Here is a 21,661-nt window from a genome sequence, read left to right on the forward strand (position 1 = left end):
ACATTTTATACTAGTGTGAGAAGCGAAATCAAAAATTAAATTTATGACAAATTTTTAGGTTCCTCAGAGCAACTAAAATCTACCTACTTTTACCAAAATACTTTTCGACTTCTAATTTTATCAATAATCTGTTTTTAAAGAAACATATTTATTCGATTTAAAATTTAAATCAATCAACATTGCATTAGTAAAATCAATTACAATTTGATTGGATATACGATCCCATGCTTTTTTTTGTTTGCACACGTAGGAACCTTTGTGAAGCCTAGCATAGATAAAAATTTTGGCCAGTGAATAATTCGAAATGTTACCTGCAAAACATTATCATTTACTTTGACTTTCAGAGATCCTGAATATTTAGAAATTCGGATAAAATGTAACATTAATTATTAAAAACAGTAATATTAGATTCGATAGAACTTAAATTATTATATTCAGTTTGCAGTTTGAAGCGTTATTTTCGACTTTCTTATGATCATGGGCTGTGATGGATAATCTTCCGTTTATTATTTATCAATAATAAATAGCTGAATGATAATAGTAATATAATAAATAATAGTAATAACTACTTTTGTGTTGTCCAGCTGGAGCACTGGGCATGAATACTCCAGAGGGTCCCACAAACAAGTTCGAAAAGGAATGGTACCTAGCGAACGAGGTGCGGACGTATTCTCGTGTGTATGCTTCGGTGGTTGCGGCGGGTGAACCCGGTGAACAGTAACTGTTGGCAGTGTCGGCGCCCGAAAAAGAGCGCGCGGCTTGCCAAAGGGAAAGCCCTTCGGTCCTACTCTTTGAGTCACGCCGGGAGCCGACAACAAGAGTCCCTGATTGGTCGCGGCGCGCGATCAGACGCGGCTGCCGACGCGACAGGCGTTTGGGTTGCTATTACTACCTATATTTTTTAGGAAACTAAGTTATGCTACTAAAATATATTGAATGACAACAACATAGCGGCTTTAGGTCGTTGACTGTTGAAAATCGGCCAGTTACAATGTGATGTACGTACATATGCATATGCTGAAACCATAAAACTACGTCCCTGACAAATATTAGTAAACCAAACCCGCCCAAATTCTATCTCGTCATAGATTAAAATAGACTGTATACATCAATGCTTTTTGCTGATGGTACATTTTTAAATAAATTAATTCGGTCAGTATTTTTCTGGCCTCGTAATAAGCATTTACCGAACCCTGGAGACATGATGAATATATTGATTTTTTTTATTGTTTAGATGGATGGACGAGCTCACAGCCCACCTGGTGTTAAGTGGTTACTGGAACCCATAGACATCTACAACGTAAATGCGCCACCCACCTTGAGATATAAGTTGTAAGGTCTCAGTATAGTTACAACGGCTGCCCCACCCTTCAAACCGAAACGCATTCACGGCACTACTGCTTCACGGCTGAGATAAGCAAGGCGGTGGTGGTAACCTACCCATGCGGACTCACAAGAGGTCCTACCACCAGTAAAAAAATTCTCATTCTCATTTTAGTGCTATTGAAGACCGATGGTTCTACGGCCTACCACTTCCTCGGTCGTAGCCAACTCCTTTCGGCGTTTAATTAAAACAATTTAATTTCAAAAAAATATAGTAATTGATTCGGTGTTAAAGAATATCCTTAATATTTATTATTTTTAATTGTTTAGTTTCTCATAATATGGTTCTGTCGCTCTGTGTACAGGTCAAGGAAACCAAATATAGTTCATAGTGTTCATACAATGAAATCTTGTATCAATATTGTCTTGTGCGGGCGTGTTTGTTTTTGGTACAAGCATAATACATGAACAAAATTCAACAAAATAAGAGAAAAGATTAGCTTACACCAGAAAACCTTAAGGCGCTAGTTTTATTTTCGCTTATATATTATTATCTTACAGATAAGGTGACTTTGAACGTTGGCTATCTATTATAAAGACTTTGTAATCTTTGACATAAGCACACACAAGTACAAACATTACCGTACCTCAATAGTATTGAGGACAGCCAAAAGACGCGGCATAGGATGGCCACACGCGTGCGTTTTAACCGCTGTGTACCTTAAATGTACAAATTGCAAACCACTGTGTTTGTGTGGGAGTGCAGTAGTTGATAATTTTATTGATAATAAATAGATTGTACTCGCATGTCTGAATTGTGCTCGGATCAATGATTACTGTAAATTAATACCGTCAAAAGCCGCGAGAATTAGGCCGTCAAAGTTTAACAAAACTATTTATTGTGAAACTTTTGTTCTTGACGTCTGTGGTCAAATTGAGAATAGATTAAATATTGTTTGTCTTTAATATAGTTTTATAGTGTAGCCTTGGCGAAATTTGTGATAGAAGTATAAAATACAATCATAATAGTGTACAAACTTACAATTTCAATTATAGTCGAATTTCGACTACTGCGGGACCTCTAGTTTTTCTAATAAATACTGTCAAAAGAGCTACGCTCTTTTTTTAGTTTTAATTTTTTTTTAGTTTACCTATGTTTTGACTACTACTAACAAAATTAATACATAATTTTATCTTACTTTAAAAGACAGTTAATATAACTGGTAAAAAATAAAAAATAAACGTTGCAAAGATGATTACTATTAAAAATATCACATGTTAAACCTTTAACTCCTTTAAAATTTGTAAGTTTTGAGATTATACAGTTCTAATGCGAGAAGACGATAATATGTAACGCAGCGTTTTTGCCGCTAAATAGTGGAATATTTACGCACTGGCTGAAAGCGCGATGCTATGCTACTCACCGAGTCACTATCACTAGAACGATAGCGAACCAAAGCGATTGAAGCGACTGCGGTCGGCATTCAGACTCAGCCAACTGGATCACTCGTTTCGGTCATTCGTTCGCAATTTCGTGCAAACGATAGACGTCTCTCGTGTTTTCAGATAACCTAGTGAGTTTATTGTGCATCATAATGGCAAAACTATCGTTTCTTGTGCCCGTTTTGCTTCTTGCGCTATTCGTGAAGGACAGTAAGTAATGAATTAAAGTATTTTAATTATTATTTACGTATTTTTTGGTCTGCACTTTAAAAGTATTTTTTTTATTTTGCTTGTTTGTGAACTGGTTTTTGATACAAAAATAAACATTACACCACTTCACTTTTTTTAAATAACAATATGCATAGATGTGTGATTAAAAGTGAATGAATATATTAGCTGATTGTTAAATACCTAGATATTATATCGTTTTGACAAAATGTAGTAGTATTAATAATAGTGTTGACTTTTTACGTCACTCTAAGGTATTATTGACTTTTGCTATTTACCCAAAACCAGTTTCCTCTGGTAAACTTGCAACTAAATGATGATAGTACTCTTAATGTTAACTGTTAATTACAATAAAAATTAAAATCTCCACGCCTACTAAATTATGGTTCTAAAATAATTCTGTTTTGGCGGGCTCCTCTATTACTCGGGGAGGTGAAGAGGGCTACATACCTATTAGTGATTTTAAATTTATGGCGGGAACATAACAATCAAAATCGTACAATAGTTATGGTAATGTAACGTCTGCTAGTAATTTTTTTTTAGTTTCTTTTGCAGAATAATATAATAAATGGAGTAATAATATTAACATCCAGCCAGCGTTCGATTAAAAAAATGATTTGGTAGAGAAGGACCAATGAAAGTTATGTTTATTCAAATAAGACAACAGTAATCGTTGTAACTATCTTAAACGGAAACATAATCTTCAGTTGAAAAGCGTGATTTAAGCCTATTATGTAAAAAACTACAGGTCCTTGAACATAACTAAACAATTGTCTGCGCGTTGTCAATGCGTGTTGCACGTCAATATTTCTCTCACTCATCTACGATTCTGATTTCAAATAATGAAAAATTACGTAGCGCGACTAGCAACGTCCATCCATTATTTTGGAACCAGTTTAAAATGGATTCTTAGTATTTCGTTTGAAAAAAGAAAATATTCACAGAGCTGTGGCGGGTAGCCATCATACAACGCAAGATATTTGACAGATGCCTGAATCTCAATTACATTTTCAAGACAAGCTTGCATATATACAAGTTCCGAACAACAACATACGGACCGTCGCGTCGGTCTACCGAGCAAATATCACCCGCTCGGTGGAAGATCTTCCTTCCATCGTTAAGCCTCCCCAAATTAATAATAATATATTTATGATGTTATTACACGAGTTTAAGAATTTTGTTTAGAAAGTAAAACGTCTTACGTATCTAGTTTAAAGTTTTTATTGCCTATTCGCTATTAGGATGTAATTATTGCCAAAATAGAAAATAAAATATTCTACATTCGTATTTGTTTAAATTTTAATGTGAACGAAACTTTCATTCCAGCCAGCACGACGTGCGTTCACAAATAGCTTAGATTATGTATGTATGTTGTTTCCGCTTTCACTTTTCACTTTATAGTTTGACACACTTTTAAATGCCCTTTAGATTATGTACCCAAGTACAAAATTTCGTGCAGCTTTCTAATGTTCTACAAATATGATTAAAAATAATAAGTTTGCTAGTTTTTTTACGTTACGTAATCTAGATACACGCGTTTATTATAATCATTTAAGTATACATCGAAAATAGGCACTTGTAATGTCTAATGATAGACAATCAACATGTATTGATGCTACAATAGCTAGGAGTGAAATTTATTTTCTTACGTGAAAACGCAGATGTGAATTGTAAAATAATTATTTTATTTAGGTATGTCCAGTATTTTATTTCTCTAGGTGATTAATCAATTATTTAAAGTATATCGTAAAATCATCACGAAAGGCAAAAAAATGTTTTAAATATGTAATTTCTATTTTTGGTTTGTTTAAATGAAAAAAAATTTCTTTATTAGCATTACAAAACATATCCAGAAATTTCCATGACGTCTTATTATTAGGCAATCATTTATACTCTAAAACCGGCTTTGCAACAATAGAATATTATAGTTTCATCTCGAATATATTAAAATTGTAATAAAGTAGGTAGGTATATATATTTTAACTCAGGTATTTTATTTTTATTTCGGCGAGTCGTAGACATTAAGAAACTGCTCTTTGCGATTTAATTTGGATATCGTCTGTCGTCAAAGTCCAGTGACCATGGAAATTGTAAAGTATTTAAAACTTCGGATATAATATAATAATAGTAAAAAAACATGAGATTAAAACGTAAAAAGAGTTTTAAACTAGAATTAAATTTTAGACATTAATGTATAAATATAAATTGTTAAAAATTTATTACTTGATTAGATTCATTGATTCAGCGAGTATGCTTCATTGTACACTAATTAAAAAAACATCAAATTCAAAAATGTACACAAAACGGTCTAATCGATAAGAGCGAACTTTTCCGGACAACCATCAGCTGCACAAGATTCATCTAAGTTAAAGTAATGGATGCATTTTACATAGATATCAACATACAAAAAAATGCTGACTTAAATGAATAGATATTATTATTTTATGTATAAAAATAAATAAATATACACGTAAAAATAAAATTTGATTAAGGAAAACGTTTTTGATCAGTTCTGTTCGACCAATCTGTAATTTGTCTGAAAATACTGGCATGAGACGTTATTACCAATTTACGGTCGTGGATGAGTGTCCCGAAACGGACCAAAATTTTAATGTTTTCACGATTGCTCACCGTTAAGACACTATGAATTAGCCACGGCTCATCCCAGTTAGGTTAAGTTTAAGTCGTTTTCATACTAGCCAGCGTCAAATATAAGACTCTAATTGAGTCGTCTATTATCAAAGGTGGCAATCTGTGCATTTGGACAAAAAAATGTTATTGATATGTCAATACAGATTCTCTCTCCTCTCCTTCAAAGAATACGGTTCAAAACCTGCATTAAATAAAGGTTAATACTTAACCTGTTATTTATCTAAGATGTCGTTCAGAAGAGTTTTGTGACTGCCAATGGAATACAAAGTCAATAATTCGTTTTTCTGATTTACCAATAATTGTCCAAAAGTCACATTGCCGGCTTTGATAATAGTCGACTCAATTATAAGTTACGAAATATCAACTTACATGAATTACAACATTGAATTAATTTAATAAGCAAACATTCAACCCCTATAATGTGTCCGAGAATTGATAGTCATCCAAGACCCGCATGTTATATTGAGAAACTATTGATAGAAAAAAAAAAAAACTTAACTACCCAGGATGACCACAGCTATTGTATTCGTGACGAAGCGATGGCAAAGCACGCCATTAGTAGTTATTGATAGATTTCTATGAGAATTTGGTTCCATTTACAGGACAATGACCTTGTTGGCCCCTGTCATCAATTTCGAGTGTACGGTCTGTTATGATAATTTCTTCAAATGTTATCACTTGAACCACTAGTTCGTTTGGGGATTTATTTATTACACCTACATCCACTCCACTGCCGAAGAGTTTCTGTGTTATAAAAAGAAGTTTTCGGAGATGTCATTATCGATTTTATTTTATTACTGGTGGTAGGACCTCTTGTGAGTCCGCACGGGTAGGTACCACCACCCCGTCTATTTCTGTCGTGAAGCAGTAATGCGTTTCGGCTTGAAAGGTGGGGTAGCCATTGTAACTATACTGAGACCTCAGAACTTATATCTCAAGGCGGGTGGCGCATTTACGTTGTAGATGTATATGGGCTCCAGTAACCACTTAACACCATGTGGGCTGTGAGGTCGTCCACGTGTGGGAACGATAAAGAAAAAAAAACCGAATTGTTATGATTAAACATAAAAATACAATAACGGGCTTCGGAATTTTCGTACCCAAGGAGGTTCGTGAGGAAAATAACAAAACTAAAAACTCAATTGTTATTAAAAAACAATTCGCAGTTTGTAACATTTGATGCGTAATGTTTGCCTTAATTTAAATTTTTATTTCTTACAACGATTTTAATGTTCAAACAGCCCAATCAAACTAATTTACCGAATCATCCGTATAGTTAATAGGGTAGATTAAGTGGGCTGGTTCTCTAGATCCCTGACCTTAGTTAGTAATGTCAATAGGCCACAAGGATCCAAGTCACCTAACTCTACTGTCCAGGCGTTAAGTTTAAATAATATTTATTACTCATAAGAACATACAATTCACTCATAATAGGATACATTAAAATTATAGTTAAATACATAAAGTTAAATATTATTCAGAGTGCTTGCTAGTAATCTTGTTCATATCTATTCTATTACCCGTGGTTAAGAGAGTAATAATTAAATGTTTAGCTCAGTTATGTGGATGTCTTAAAAAGAAAAAAATGTCATATATTAAAAAGTTTTGGTCACATTTGATTTTAAAAGCGGCTTTAGGTGATTATTTAGTATTTTTTTCTGCTTCATAAGCTGACCCTGTTCTAAAAGATTCGAATATTGAAAATACTTTTGCTTCATCAACGCTATTTCATTGTATATACAAGCGATCTTTTCTTTGGAACGATGACGCGTATTTTTCGCGTTGCAAACAAATTTCGTGAGGTAGTCTGCCAAACTCCGGTACAATATTATAAAGGTACCGACGGGTCCGATTGTTGTGGGCAATGAGTTCACGTGATTAATAGTGCTATACGAAACTAACCTTATCTAAATACATACGGTGAGTCAGTCAATACAATGACAAATTATTGAAAAACAAATAAGACCCGTCACGTGAACGGGTGATGAAATAAAAATTTACTTGATTTTTGCCAACAATTTATATTGCTCAAGTTTGGTACAAGAACTTGCTGGTCATCTGGTGCTAAGATGTTGTGTTACTGAAAGTCATAATATGTCTATCTCGAAAAATTAAGTAGAAAGATAAAGTAAATAAAACAGTATAAATCGCTTACAGATACCTTCAAAACAGTATTTAAAGTTCAAATACTTTAGATCACCACACAAACTGACATGATGTGAAAGACATGGTGATATAATAAAGTAGAACATTGCCAAAATTTTCATTTTTATTACGATCGGTAGGCAGCGGCTTGGCTCTGCCTCTGGCTTTGCTAAAGTCCATGGGCGACGGTAACCACTCACCATCAGGTGGGCCGTATGCGCGTCTGCCTACAAGTGAAATAAAAAAAAAATCAAATTAGTTAGAATGCACATTTGTCCATATAAAAACTCATGAAAGTTTTTTTTATTTTATTCCTTAGATGGTTGGACGAGCTCACAGCCCAACTGGTGCTAAGTGGTTACTGGAGCCCATAGACATCTACAACGTAAATGCGCCACCCACCTTGAGATAAGTTCTAAGGTCTCAGTATAGTTACAACGGCTGCCCCACCTTTCAAACCGAAACGCATTACTGCTTCACGGCTGAAATAGGCAGGGTGGTGGTACCTACCCGCGCGGACTCACAAGAGGTCCTACCACCAGTACAGTATAGTAAGTATTTAATATCGGAACTAGGTTTCCGTTCATTATATCTATATATACGAACGCACATATAAAATGATGTCATGGTTTATGGTGGTCCCTAAATACTAAAGGAAACAGCGATGACATCACAACCCCGTCAACTGTACAGCAAATTCAACCGTATTTTGTGCGCAACACAGACTATTTGCGTATTCATTGCGACCATGGCGAGAGGCACTAAGGTCACTGGGTGTGCTCACAAGATTGTTTTTATAGATGATTTACGGCCTTCCTCGACATTGTTATACCGTGTAAATCTCTTGCACTGACTTTGCTATCAATAGAAAAAACATTGGTGTGAGCTAATCTTAGTTCGCTCGGCTACAAGATACAATAAAAAATACCCGGATACTAATAGAAAAAAAAAAATACATGTGTGCAATTCACACGTGGTAGAAGTGAAACCTTCCAAAATTAAAATAAAATTTTCCTAAACGTCTTAAGTATATGTAAAATTTTGTCATTAGTAAATAATTGTAAGGTAGCGCCCTCTGTGAATTGATATTTTAATTTCACGTATAATCCTAAATTAAAATTCACTACAAGAGCTTTCATACACACGTTAGTATTAAAAAATCTCACAGATGGCGCTGTATTAAATAGTATGTATATTTCTGTCTCATTCTTTTGTATTTGTGTCTCTTACCTGTCGTTTTTTCCGTTGCATCCGGTTTGAAATCATAACGATTCTAAAGAAGTTTTCACTTCAAAAAAATTACGGCTTAATCACGTATTTTTATTGTCACTAAACTATTTCCGAAGTATCAAATGCTTTACAGTTATTGTGGTGAGGTTAAAATTAGTCTAAGGCTCAAGGAAATCGATGAAAATACGATAAGCATAAGTACTATCAATTATTTTCCTTCAAACTTAGCTTCGCAATTCCAACAGGGCGTCGATCCGACCTGGTGACCCATTTCCGAACACAACGCCACGAAATCTACACGACTAATAAATTTGATATAAAAGTATCTTTACCTGTGTAGGTACTATACATTGTATATCAAACAATAAAAAGAAAATTGATCTCTAAAGATCTAAAAAGAAAATTGATGAAATATTGCGATAGATACTTACACAGTGGTCGATGTACTCCACGATGTACCCTACTAAACCTCAATATTAATTATTGAGGTTTGTTGTGAGACCGCACGTCTTGCAAATTTTTGCAGCAAATGCATCGTGTGTTTCGGCTCGAAAGGTGGTTGGTGTAACCGATATGCAAATATGTAGGATTTCGAACTCAATATTCTCAATATCTTATATCACTTAACACCAGGCCGTGAACAATATGTCTTTCTCAAGGCCTAGTCTCGTAGGATGAAAGAGGAAGAAGTCTTTTACTGGTAGTAGGACCTCTTGTGACTCCGCACGGGTAGGTACCACCACCCTGCCTATTTCTGCCGTGAAGCAGTAATGCGGGGCGGGGGCAGTTGAAGGGTGGGGCAGCCGTTGTAACTATACTGAGATCTTAGAACTTATATCTCAAGGTGGGTGGCGCATTTACGTTGCAGATGTCTATGGGCTCCAGTAACCACTTAACACCAGGTGGGCTGTGAGCTCGTCCACCCATTTAAGCAATAAAATAAATAAAAAAACTTCTTGCTTTTCTACTTTGGAGGCTCCGCAGTCCGACGTAACTCGGCCCGTAAGTACTCCTCATAGCCGGGTGTCCGTAAAGTGAGATTCCCCAGCGTTAAAAAAAAGACCATGAACTCTCCTACATATTTACGGAGATACAAAAAATCGAACAATTGACACATTTAAAGATAACCGAGAAACTCATTAACTTGTAATTAACAAATTCTGTTTTAATTGACTATAGTCTTTGAGTTAGCATTAATTGATGGTCATGCATGAAATTAAAGTAAGTACATTGACCATGAATAAAGAATTATTATTTGGCTTCATGAATGTACTTCGTACATACAGTTGACGGCTAAGACAAACGTAACGTTATACTCGTATAGTTTATAGTATGATGACAGTCACATGAAGGTCAAAAAAATATTGTACTTTATGTTATCTTAACTTAAAGGTTTGTTTTCCATTACACTCATTTGCTAAGTTAAACATAATCACTTGATGGTTTAGTATGTAGAGATTTTTGAACGATCCTTGTAAAGCGAATATGAGTCACACGAGTCCGAGGAACTAGGATTTTAAATGTGATACATTGCGGCGCACCCAGTGAAAAATCATAAGTTTTAGGGTTGTCGTATAATGAGTGCCTATATTTTTGGTATTTCTACTAAATCATTTATAAACATTTTTATTTTTAGCCCAAGCACGACAAGGATACTTGAATGATTACAGGAATTAGTGTTTTATGTGTGGACATACCTTGATAAAACGAAATTGTTATGTAACTGTACACGCTCATCTCTATTATGATTGCAGCAATTCAGATGAATCGTTTGCAAAATAAACTATACCTATATTTTTTAAGATCATCATTTGACTCAACGCATGTATAAATTGACAAAAAGGCTTCGGACTTGGAAACGACGGCAATCATTGCACCACGAAATCCTATAATGTTTTCATTCATTGATCCAGTAGTAGTAAACAATAGCATATAATAGTATGTTAACCTTTAAATAATTTTAATATAATCCATGTTATTTGATTATTAGATAGTTATTCTTCTATGGTGTTGAACCGAAATGAATTGACTTTATCTATACTAATATTATAAAGAGGAAAGATTTGTTTGTTTGTTTGTTTCGAATAGGCTCCGAAACTACTGGACCGATTTGAAAAATTCTTTTTCCATTACAAGCCGACACTGTCCCTGATGAACATAGGCTACTTTTTTTTATATTTTTTTTATTTTATTTTTTGGTTTCATGTGTGTTTTAATGTTTCCGAAGCGAAGCGAGGGCGGGTCGCTAGTTTTTTATAAAATCTACGCGTCTCTAATGTGGAGACACAGCTCGTATTTACTTACGATAATAAAAATAAATGCTTGTGGCTTTTTACATCATAATAACCTGTGTGTAGCTACGTGGCACGAGAACAGTTTGATAAATTCGTGTATTTCATATAAACGCGATAGTCGGAGCGAACAGCGATTATTAGTTAGTGTTTATATCTATATTAAAACAAACCTTCATAGTTTTGAAGGTTTGTTTTTACTTGTTCGATGCGTTCGCGTGAATAAATGGCGTCCGTATTATTTAAACAAATGAGTGGTATATACCTACCCACATTTTTTACGAAAATTGCGCGGACGGAGGAGTATGTAATTTCCCACACTTATAGAGAATATAGAGAGGGAGTGCAGAATGCCATTTTTTTTTATTATGACTAAAAATACATTAAATCAATAAAAGAAACGACACACACACACGCTTAAATACTCTTCGTTTATTGTTAAACTTTGTTATTCTTTAAAATCTGTGGTCAAATTGAGAATAGATTATATTGTATACATTTATATTACTATATTTTGATAATATTGTTTATCTTTAATTATATTTGTCTATAATATTGTCTTGGCGAAATCTGTGAATATAAGAAGTAAAATAATAGTATTTGACAATAGAACCATGATAATGTTCAAACTTATAATTTCAATTAATTATAGTCGAATTTCGACTACCGGCGACCACATGTTTAATGAAATTTCGCCTTTTGTAATCTGAGTGACGACATTCCTCTTAACTTCTTTCTCATTATTTACGATGATCGTACAAAACAACCTTGGATCCAGCAGTATACAATGCAATGTTCAATGAATAATTATAACAGAATTCATGTGGATATACCTAAGACTCTTAGCATAATATGACTAGGTGTAACATAATAAATGCAAAAAATTCTTAATAAATAGTATCGTGTTTGTTTTCCTGTTTGAATTTAGTGATAGCTTTAACAGTGTGGTATATATATAATACTAGTGTTATAATATAGTAGTGTTTGATATAATTGCTCCACATGGGTAGTCGATCATGCGGTCCACCCAAGTTGAAGTGGTTACCTGAGTCGATAGACATCTCAACGTGAATGCCACATCTAGAGGCATGAAGTCGAAAAAGCTCAACCGGATTATAAAAGACCTACCCTTCAAGCCCAAACCCAGTAATAACGTCCAGGGACTACATCCTTATGGGCTTGCAATAAGGCCTAGTACCGGTTATCACGCAAGTTTATTTTTATTAGATATACGATGTTATTACATCATCGTGGAAGTCGTACATTAGAATTGGTACAACTCGTTTTTAACTTATGACATAGTAATGCCCTTATTGGTAAAATCGATTCAACATTCTTTTTTATCTATATCTTCAATATTCTTTTTTATCTTTAATCGTCGGTAGATGCATCGAACATGGAAGCGTCACGTGAGTGGTCAGATCTACCACGTGAATAGGTATATCTGTTTTCAATATAAGTGAATTTGTAATTTAAAATTTAATTTGCGTAATTACTGGTGGTAGAAACTCTTGAGAGCCCGCGCGGTTAGGTACCACCACCCCGCCTATTTCTGCCGTGAAGCAGTAATGCGTTTCGGTTTGAAGGCTTGGGCAGCCGTTGTAATTATACTCGAGACCTTAGAACTTACATCTCAAGGTGGGTGGCGCATTTACTTCGTAGATGTCCTGTGGGCTCTTGTAACCACTTAACACCAGGTGGGCTATGAGCTCGTCCACCCATCTAAGCAATAAAAAAAATAAAAAAGTGGCCAGTAAAATTTAAATATATCAAAGATGTAAAGTTTCTTGGGAGAATTCTTATTCTTTGACGTTATTATGGTTTGGAAGGATCATTTTGAAGAATCCTTTATTTTTTTTTTTTTTTTTTATTGCCCTTGTAGGCAGACGAGCATACGGCCCACCTGATGGTGAGTGGTTACCGTCGCCCATGGACTTCAGCAATGCCAGGGGCAGAGCCAAGCCGCTGCCTACCGCTAAAATTACCGCTTTATTTAGCGTAACATGTGGTTACTGCGGACCATTTAGCTAATAAATGTAAAGTTTCCACTATTTGAATTTTTCATCATAAAGGCAAGCAAATACTTAATACAGTTTAGAAGTGCGCAACTGCGTAGTAGATTCTGTGTAGAACCGGCTTTGAGTATAACATTTTCCTTTGCTCAATGCACGAATGTTGTGTAAGCTGGTACCATCGAAGGTCAGCATATACTCGCTGAGCGATCTCAACGATTTAAAACTTTATATATTTTGAAAATTTAAATTGAGTAGTATACATAACAAAGTCTTTAAAATTAACTAAATTAACTAATAAAACTTAAATAATAAAAATTAACTAATAAAATTAATAAGAAAACTTTTTCGCCGTAATAACCATTATCTATTTTAATGTTTTTTTTTTAACATTATAATGATCGAACAAAAGATAACTAAAATTCACAAATAACAGTTTTGACTCGACTACGTTTTTTTTTAAATCATTACTGAAGCGTTATTACATGCCAGACGCACACGTGCCTCGTGCGCAGTTGACAATAACAATGCCAATTAATAAGTAGATAGTTCTAGAATAAGCACGCCTACTTTACCTACCGTGGGACGAACGTTTCATGTTAATTGTTATCATTGCCATTCATTGTAGGAACTACTTACGACTAATATACAGTTAGTATTCCCAGGATGTTATCGTGAAGAATTATGATATTGTTTTTGAAATTAATTGACTGACTGATCAATTTTTCTACACAAATACGTTTAGAATGATTAGTTTTTTATTGGTGTCAACGCATTTTTAACCGACTTCAAAAAAGGAAAAGGTTCTCAATTCGACTGTATGTTTTTTTTATGTTTGTTACCTCATAACTTTTGAGTGGGTGAATCGATTTTTAAGGTTTTTTTTTTTTTTTTTAGTCCAGTTCTGATAATGGTATCTGTGAGAAAACCACATAAGTCTTAAATTTGCATTAAGTACGTGCTCGACAAATAAATAAATAAGTCAATATCACGCCAACCGATTTCGATGATTATTGGTTTTAGTGCATATTAATTTGTTTTGGAATATCTTTTTTTTTTTCTATTTGAAGTCAGTTTTTGTTAAAGCATGTCTATTTACAATTATAATTGGATAACTATTAGGAATTTGGAAATTTATTGAGTTCAACGGAGTTTTTAGGAAAACCCGAGTCGTATCATGCCTTAATTTTCTTAATTTATTCTACACTTGTATGCGTTCGCAGATAACAAATGCTTCATTATACCCGTCATTGTACAATTCTGATGAAACGCTAAATATGCAAATTAAAACAATTCACACAATCTTATTCTTCCGGATTCCACAAAAAGTACTAAGATTTTAAAAGGTAGCTGTCCACGTCACCGCTTCGGTTGACATAAGCCAGTGTATTGATTGATTCGTGTAATCTGTATCTGAGCAATCAAATATAACCTTTTAGATGTATATTTTAAAGGTATGTGTGGCTTGAGTGTGATTGTTTGATTGTGTAATTTACTACACCGTTCTAATCTTATTGTAAGTAAATAAAATAAATAAAACAGAATTCTAACTTAGTATTTTATTGGCTTTTCACGAGTCGTATGCTTGTCAGACACATAAGTGAGAACCTTCATTCAGTGTGCTTAGTGCGAGTTTTTATTAACGTTCTCGATAGCGTAAAAGTTAACTGAAATTCGTATGGACTTGGAGCGTTTGCCTAGGTTTGCCGCTAGGGGCGCTGTTCCACCTGCATAAAAAATCGAGTAAACTTTTACGCTATCGAGAACATTAAAAAACACAACACTTTTCCTGGTTCCGACCAAACCTCTGTCGAGGTAGGCCGTGCAAAAAATGTTATCGTTGTTAAGGAAAAAAAAAAACATTTCCTCAATCAATAAATTGAAAACAATGCAATGTTTTGTTCATTTTTCTCAATCCTTTAATAATATGTTAGAATAGACGCGTGTAGATATGCATAAATATCAAAATCCATACAACAAACTGGAGTTATATTCGTTAGGTCCTTGACATGTCCTATGTCCATGTCCTATGACATGTCCTTCTTCAAACGAGGCTTGTGGAGAGTATTAAACGGTAGGCAGCGGCTTGGCTCTGCCCCTGGCATTGCTGAAGTCCATGGGCGACGGTAACCACTCACCATCAGGTGGGCCGTATGCTCGTCTGCCTACAAGGGCAATAAAAAAAAAAAAAAATAGGTACGGACTCATTTTTAAAACACACTTTCAATAAAATTATTTCACATTTTTCTAAGAAGCTTGGAAAAAACGTTTCTACGCTACATGCATCGTTCGATTACTCATTCCAGTATTAGTAAACAATTGAACGACTTAATGGATACCGTACGAATAATACGTGTTCTTTGTGACTATTATTGTGACAAACGTGTAACGTTACTGTGAATCATTAGTTGACACCAATTTAAATAAGATATGTGAAAAAACAAACACGAAAACTACATTCAAATGCGCCAAAGCTGTTTTGTAGTCAATTCCCAAAACTTTAGCTTTTTTTTTATGATTGAAGGATTACTGGTGGCCCGGAGGCCTTTCCAGTTTCACCAGGACAGGTGGGCGAGCAAAGGCTCAGCCAGGAAATTCTTTAGCTACGTCGTAACTAATGATATGCCGATCTTGCTCTCTCTACTTTTTCAAAAATGGCATCCATTTTATCCGTAATAGGGCGACCACAGCGACGCTTAAACCAAATTTGTGCTACTCTCACAGACACTGCACACTAGGTCTATAAACATCGCAAAGTTTTTTCGCGGCTTGCGTTGCATTTTTAACTTTTTTGTAGTAAAATTTTAAAATGTATCGAATTTCTTCATTAGATTCACTCATCTTGACAGTATGTACGAAAAATGAATAAAAATCACACATTTTCCTAATTTGAATTTGGAATTATCTACTTTAAAATTTAAACTTTTAATGATACCAAAACCAGCCAGATACAAATAGTATAGCCAAAGAGATTTTATTACAAGTTCATACATACTCTAATGCGAAAAGACTTTTTCCCCAACCTATTATTTGTAGTAACTGTTCGCGTGGCGGTAGGGTGTTCTGCCTGATCTTCTCGGTAGGTCGCGATTGCGATCCAGTGGTAGATTCTGAGAAGGTCAGCTCTTGCTAGGGCTAGTGTTAGCAAATACTCTCAGGTTGAGCCCGTGAGCTCACCTACCTGAACGGGCGTGGCTGGAATAGCCCCTTAGGCAACTAACCAATAGGAAGGACAAAAAAAAGTTCGGCCGCATAGCAGTCATCCGTTCGGGCTTGAAATGTCATGTTTTTTGGTGGGAATGGGGAGGTATTCATCTAGTCGTCTAGACATCTGTCTCTCGTACCCACTTATGGCTAGATCGTAAGCTTATTCATCCATGTATATACCTAATAAAAAATATCTCCTCTTACGAACACAAAACCCGGGTTTTTTGTCTGTTTCATAAATAAAAAATTAAATCAATATTTTCACTTATTCCAGGTGAACCAGTGAATTGTTGGGCGTGTTCGTCTAACGTGAATCCGCTGTGCAACGATCCTTTTAATATCCGTATCGACACCGGGAATTCTTATTTGTTCCGCCTCGAAAACTGCGACAAGAATGCTGGAGCTACCTTTCCTTATTTGACAGCTTCGAAGTCTGTATGCAAGAAAGAAAAGAAATACAGTAAGTAGATAGCATTGCATTCAGATACTGCCGACATTATGTGTCTTGAGAGTCGTCGTGGCCTAAAGGATAAGACGTCCGGTGCATTCGTGTTGAGCGATGCACCGGTGTTCGAATCTCAGGCGGGTACCAATTTTTCTAATGAAATATGTACTCAACAAATGTTCACGATTGACTTCCACGGTGAAGGAATAACATCGTGTAATAAAAATCAAACCCGCAAAATTATAATTTGCGTAATTACTGGTGGCAGGACCTCTTGAGAGTCCGCGCGGGTAGGTACCACCACCCTGCCTATTTCTGCCGTGAAGCAGTAATGCGTTTCGGTTTGAAGGGTGGGGCAGCCGTTGTAACTATACTTGAGACTTTATAACTTATATCTCAAGGTGGGTGGCGCATTTACGTCGTAGATGTCTATGGGCTCCAGTAACCACTTAACACCAGGTGGACTGTGTGCTCGTCCAACTACCTAAGCAATAAAAAAAAAATTATCTATGACTGCCGATAAAAAGATAAATGTGTATTTTCTAGTCAAACGTTCTACGTAGATAAATTATACTCAATGATTGAAGTAAATTATGACTTAAATTTAAAGGAGGCGCGTAGTAATAGTAGATTAAACTCCAAATAATTTATTATTCACCTAACAAAATATCGATTATGAATTAATAACCCTAGTACAGTTGCGTCGAAAAGTTAAGCATTAAAAACATATTTTGAAGCGAAACTTCTTTAGGCGCATGGGGTTAGAATTTTTACAGAACGTCACGCAGGTATGCAACGGAAGTGACATCAAACTACTATTGAAATTAAGTACTTGTCAAATGTCAGTAGTAGTAGTTGTTGTATTTTTCCAACTGGAAAGGCAAATGTATCATACCATACAGCCTAATATTTTATAATTTTTTTGTGAAAAATGTTAATAGGAATTGGAATGAAATGAAAGAATTTGGAACATTAATCAAATAGCATGAAATTAAATAAGTCAATTCAATTGGCAAAATATTAGTCATTTACAATTTAGAAATCTAAACATAATGTAACTGTCAACACTGAGGTTTGAGATTGACATTTGACAGACTTTTGGCGGGAACATATCTTCCTTTTTCCCTTCCTCTAAATCTCAGAAATCTGAAGTTTTAGATTTGTATAAATATAAGAAAGACTTATAAATTAGTTCGCCAAAAAAGTTTCACTTCTGACATGTGTACTTTGTACGCACGCACTTTTTTATTTATTTAAAAAGCTATTTCAAACAAATTAATGTAACGGCTTTATTTAAATATGACCAGTAAGTAGTCTTGAACGGCGTATAAAAAAGAAAGATAATCAAATTATTTACGAAATGACCCCATTCAAATACACACTAAAATGTGGTCAAATAAAACAGTAATTGCGGATATTTGTGAGTTTTGTCTTCATTTAAAGTAATGCATCTGCTTAATTAGTGATACTACAAAAAGCAAATGAGGCGCATAGACGACCCATAAACAAACAACCAGTTTATGAAACTTATGCTTGTTAATAAAAGACCTTACATCATAATTTCCAATTAGTAAGTAGTATAGTAAGTAAAGTAGTAGTAATTATAAGTAGTAAAGTTATTAGTAGTAGTATTATGGTAGTCTGTACCATGCGGTCCATGCCACCCATGACCGAACACAGTGGAAGAACGTCACATGTGGTCGCGATCCTCACTAGTGAGGGAACGATATAGAAGAAGTAGTATCCGCACACGATTTTCTATCGTAAGCCCTTCTCTTAAGTCTTGAGTTAACATGGAAATTCAAAGCCTACCTTTCCTATGGAAGGGTTAACCTTTAATCAGATAGGCCATCGGCCGTATACCAAAGTCAAATCAAACTGTAGCATGGATATAGTATAATATTGTGTCAGCCCTGTAGATTGATGTATGGACATAATAAAGAATTTCACTCTGAAAATTAGAATAGTTAGGGCAAAAACTCACAATGTGAATCTTAGGTAAATTGCAACGCTCAGAGTCGAGATTGGTTCTATAGTATTTAAAATGCCCGTCTACAAGCACATACATATGAAAATAGTTGAATAAACACTTCACTATCTAACTCTTGAATTTCACCTCACTATTGTTGTTGAACAATAATGTTTACGAAGATAAGCCAGAAACGCTAATCATAATGGCTTGACATACATATTATTATCCAACGTCTAGCAATAGTAGCTAGTTATCTATGTTCCACCTTATTGTTCTATTGTACCATTATTCAACGTGCGCTAATTAGTGACGTGATTACAATTTGTTACACATCCCACGCCCTTTTAACTCCGTATCTACCTAACGTATATTCATAATAAGGTCTTCTGCGATGCGTTGAATTTTTATGTAGTTTTTTTTCTTTCTTCGTTTTTTTTTTTATTGCTTAGATGGGTGGCGACCTCACAGCCAACCTGGTGTTAAGTGGTTACCGGAGCCCATAGATAGACATCTACAACGTAAATGCGCCACCCACCTTGAGATATAAGTTCTATAGTCTCAGTATTGTTACAACGGCTGCCACACCTTTCAAACCGAAACGCATTACTGCTTCACGGCAAAAATAGGCAGGGTGGTGGTATGAACCCGTGCGGACTCACAAGAGGTCCTACCACCAGTAATTACGCAAATTATAATGTTATCTTCTTCTATATATATAAAAATGAATTCTGTTCGTTAATCTCGCTAAAACTCGAGAACGGCTGGACCGATTTGGCTAATTTTGGTCTTGAATGATTTGTGGAAGTCCAGAGAAGGTTTAAAAGGTAAATAAATATGAAGATGCTCCAAATTAAATAAAAATAACAATTTTGATTTCCCTTTGATGTGTCTCCCGTCGGACGGATTCCTTTTGTTTGTTTTAAGTTTATTTTATACAAAAGCTTAGGTCTTTTATTTATCGATTGAGGCACTACGAAGTCTGCCGGGTCAGCTAGTTTTATATAAATTTAGCAATGTTAAGCTACTTTTCCTTTTCAGTTGATGGTGAATTAGTTGTGAGTCGTGGTTGCACCTGGAAACGCCAGGATGACTTCGAAGTCGGTTGCCCTACTTCCAGAAACGAAGCAAACGAAGTGAATCTCTTCTGTCAGACCTGTGACTACGACGGATGCAACGGAGCCGCTACCATCGGCAGGACGATCGCTCTATTGCTCGCACCTCTCAGCCTCCTCTTGTTGAAGTAAATCCAATTCGTTATCACCACCGTACATGTTAAATTTTGTTTCAAATAAAACCTTAAAAATAAAAATTGTTCATATCACTATTCTAACATTGTTAACGTAATCAGCTGTTTGAAAAAATCTCATCATACCTGAACCTTATTGAAGCAAATCATTTACAAAACCACCAGTCTCCTAAAAGTCAACTAACTTTAGAATTGTTTCGCTACATTCATACTTTACGGTTTGGTTTTGAAGATATGTATCTGGAATAGTACAAAGTATTTTATAATATTGTATTTAGCTATAACGTGGGACAATAACCCATCTAGATGTGCCCACCGCAATTAATAATGCATAATAATTGACAACAGTAATAGCCAACGAAATACAAATTTGTAGATACTAAAGATGTACATTTTATTAATAGATAATCATACTTTTAACGGTAACTTTCATTTCAAATAATTTACTGTTAACGTAAATGTAAGTAGGTATAGTAGATAATAAGCAAAAAAATACCCTTTATTATATTTCCTCTTTTCACTTCTTTATAACTAACTAACTGCACATACTTTTTTCTTCATCTGTTTTAATTGTTAACGATTTTAGAGCTTTTGGTATTTCTCTTTATTTTAATTTTATATTCAGAGAAATTTATCAGTAACTTAAACTTAGTTTTTTTTTTGTAGTACCTAGTTACTTTTAACAACAGCACTTTCTTAGTGTAGTTACCGACTAATCTTCTCAAAGAAAACCGGATAAGCACTCCGCATTAAATCACACAAAGATAGGATTTTCTTCTGTATGTGCATTAAAGTATCGGAAACGCGCACAAGCAGCAAAAACTTTAACAAAAATTTGACCGGGATAAAATCACTAACCATTTGAGCAACGAAGCGACCAAAACTTAGAATGTTGTCATTAAATTTATTAAATACTTAGTTACATGATATTCTGTGAGAAAATACGTTCACCCACCTCATTTTTATGAAAATGTTAATTAAATGCATCTAATCTCGAATAAAGATATTTACGAAATAATGTGGTTTTTATTCTATGAAATGTATATATATATATATATCCATTCCTGCTTAATGAAATTGTCTTCGTTTTTCGAAATGCAGCTGTAGTTTTAATTATATATAAGAAATTGGCGCATCAAAACAGTTCATTGCCATTTCTTTGCCCTGTTTTTGAAATCGTAGCCTGAAGGATATGACGCTCGATGTAGGTACTAGTATCGATCGATGCTAGTTTGCTGGTTTTCAAATCCCGCAGGCAAGTACCACTTTTAATAGTGAAATGTTTTTATTTTTTAGATGGAGCTCACGACCCACCTGGAGTTAAGTGGCTATCGGAGCTCATAGACATCTATAACGTAAACGCCGCCACCTACCTTGAGATACGAGTTCTAAGGTCTCAGTTTTTACAGTACAACGGCTGTCCTAGCCTTTGAACCGAAACGCATTTCTACTTCACGGCAGAAATAG

At 34.9% G+C, this 21,661-nt stretch overlaps 1 protein-coding gene across 1 annotated transcript; it reads left to right on the forward strand.

Moving 5' to 3' along the window:
* Nucleotides 1–2,716: 2,716 nt before the first annotated feature.
* On the forward strand, nt 2,717–21,209 carry LOC101743136 (uncharacterized). The gene is made up of 3 exons (XM_004931755.4): nt 2,717–2,976; nt 16,806–16,991; nt 19,987–21,209. The coding sequence occupies exons 1-3, from the start codon at nt 2,919–2,921 to the stop codon at nt 20,190–20,192; spliced, it is 450 nt and encodes a 149-aa protein (XP_004931812.1). The 5' UTR covers nt 2,717–2,918; the 3' UTR covers nt 20,193–21,209.
* The last annotated feature ends 452 nt before the right edge of the window (nt 21,210–21,661 follow it).

Source organism: Bombyx mori, chromosome 3 (genome assembly GCF_030269925.1).
Source record: "Bombyx mori chromosome 3, ASM3026992v2".
Lineage (NCBI taxonomy): Eukaryota > Metazoa > Arthropoda > Insecta > Lepidoptera > Bombycidae > Bombyx > Bombyx mori.

What these genes read in the sequence shown, in the direction of transcription:
- LOC101743136 (XM_004931755.4), top strand. Translation starts at nt 2,919, where the DNA reads ATGGCAAAACTATCGTTTCTTGTGCCCGTTTTGCTTCTTGCGCTATTC. An exon ending in TGCGCTATTCGTGAAGGACA is followed by an intron (nt 2,977 to 16,805) that starts GTAAGTAATGAA and finishes CACTTATTCCAG; the next exon opens with GTGAACCAGTGAATTGTTGG. An exon ending in CAAGAAAGAAAAGAAATACA is followed by an intron (nt 16,992 to 19,986) that starts GTAAGTAGATAG and finishes TTTCCTTTTCAG; the next exon opens with TTGATGGTGAATTAGTTGTG.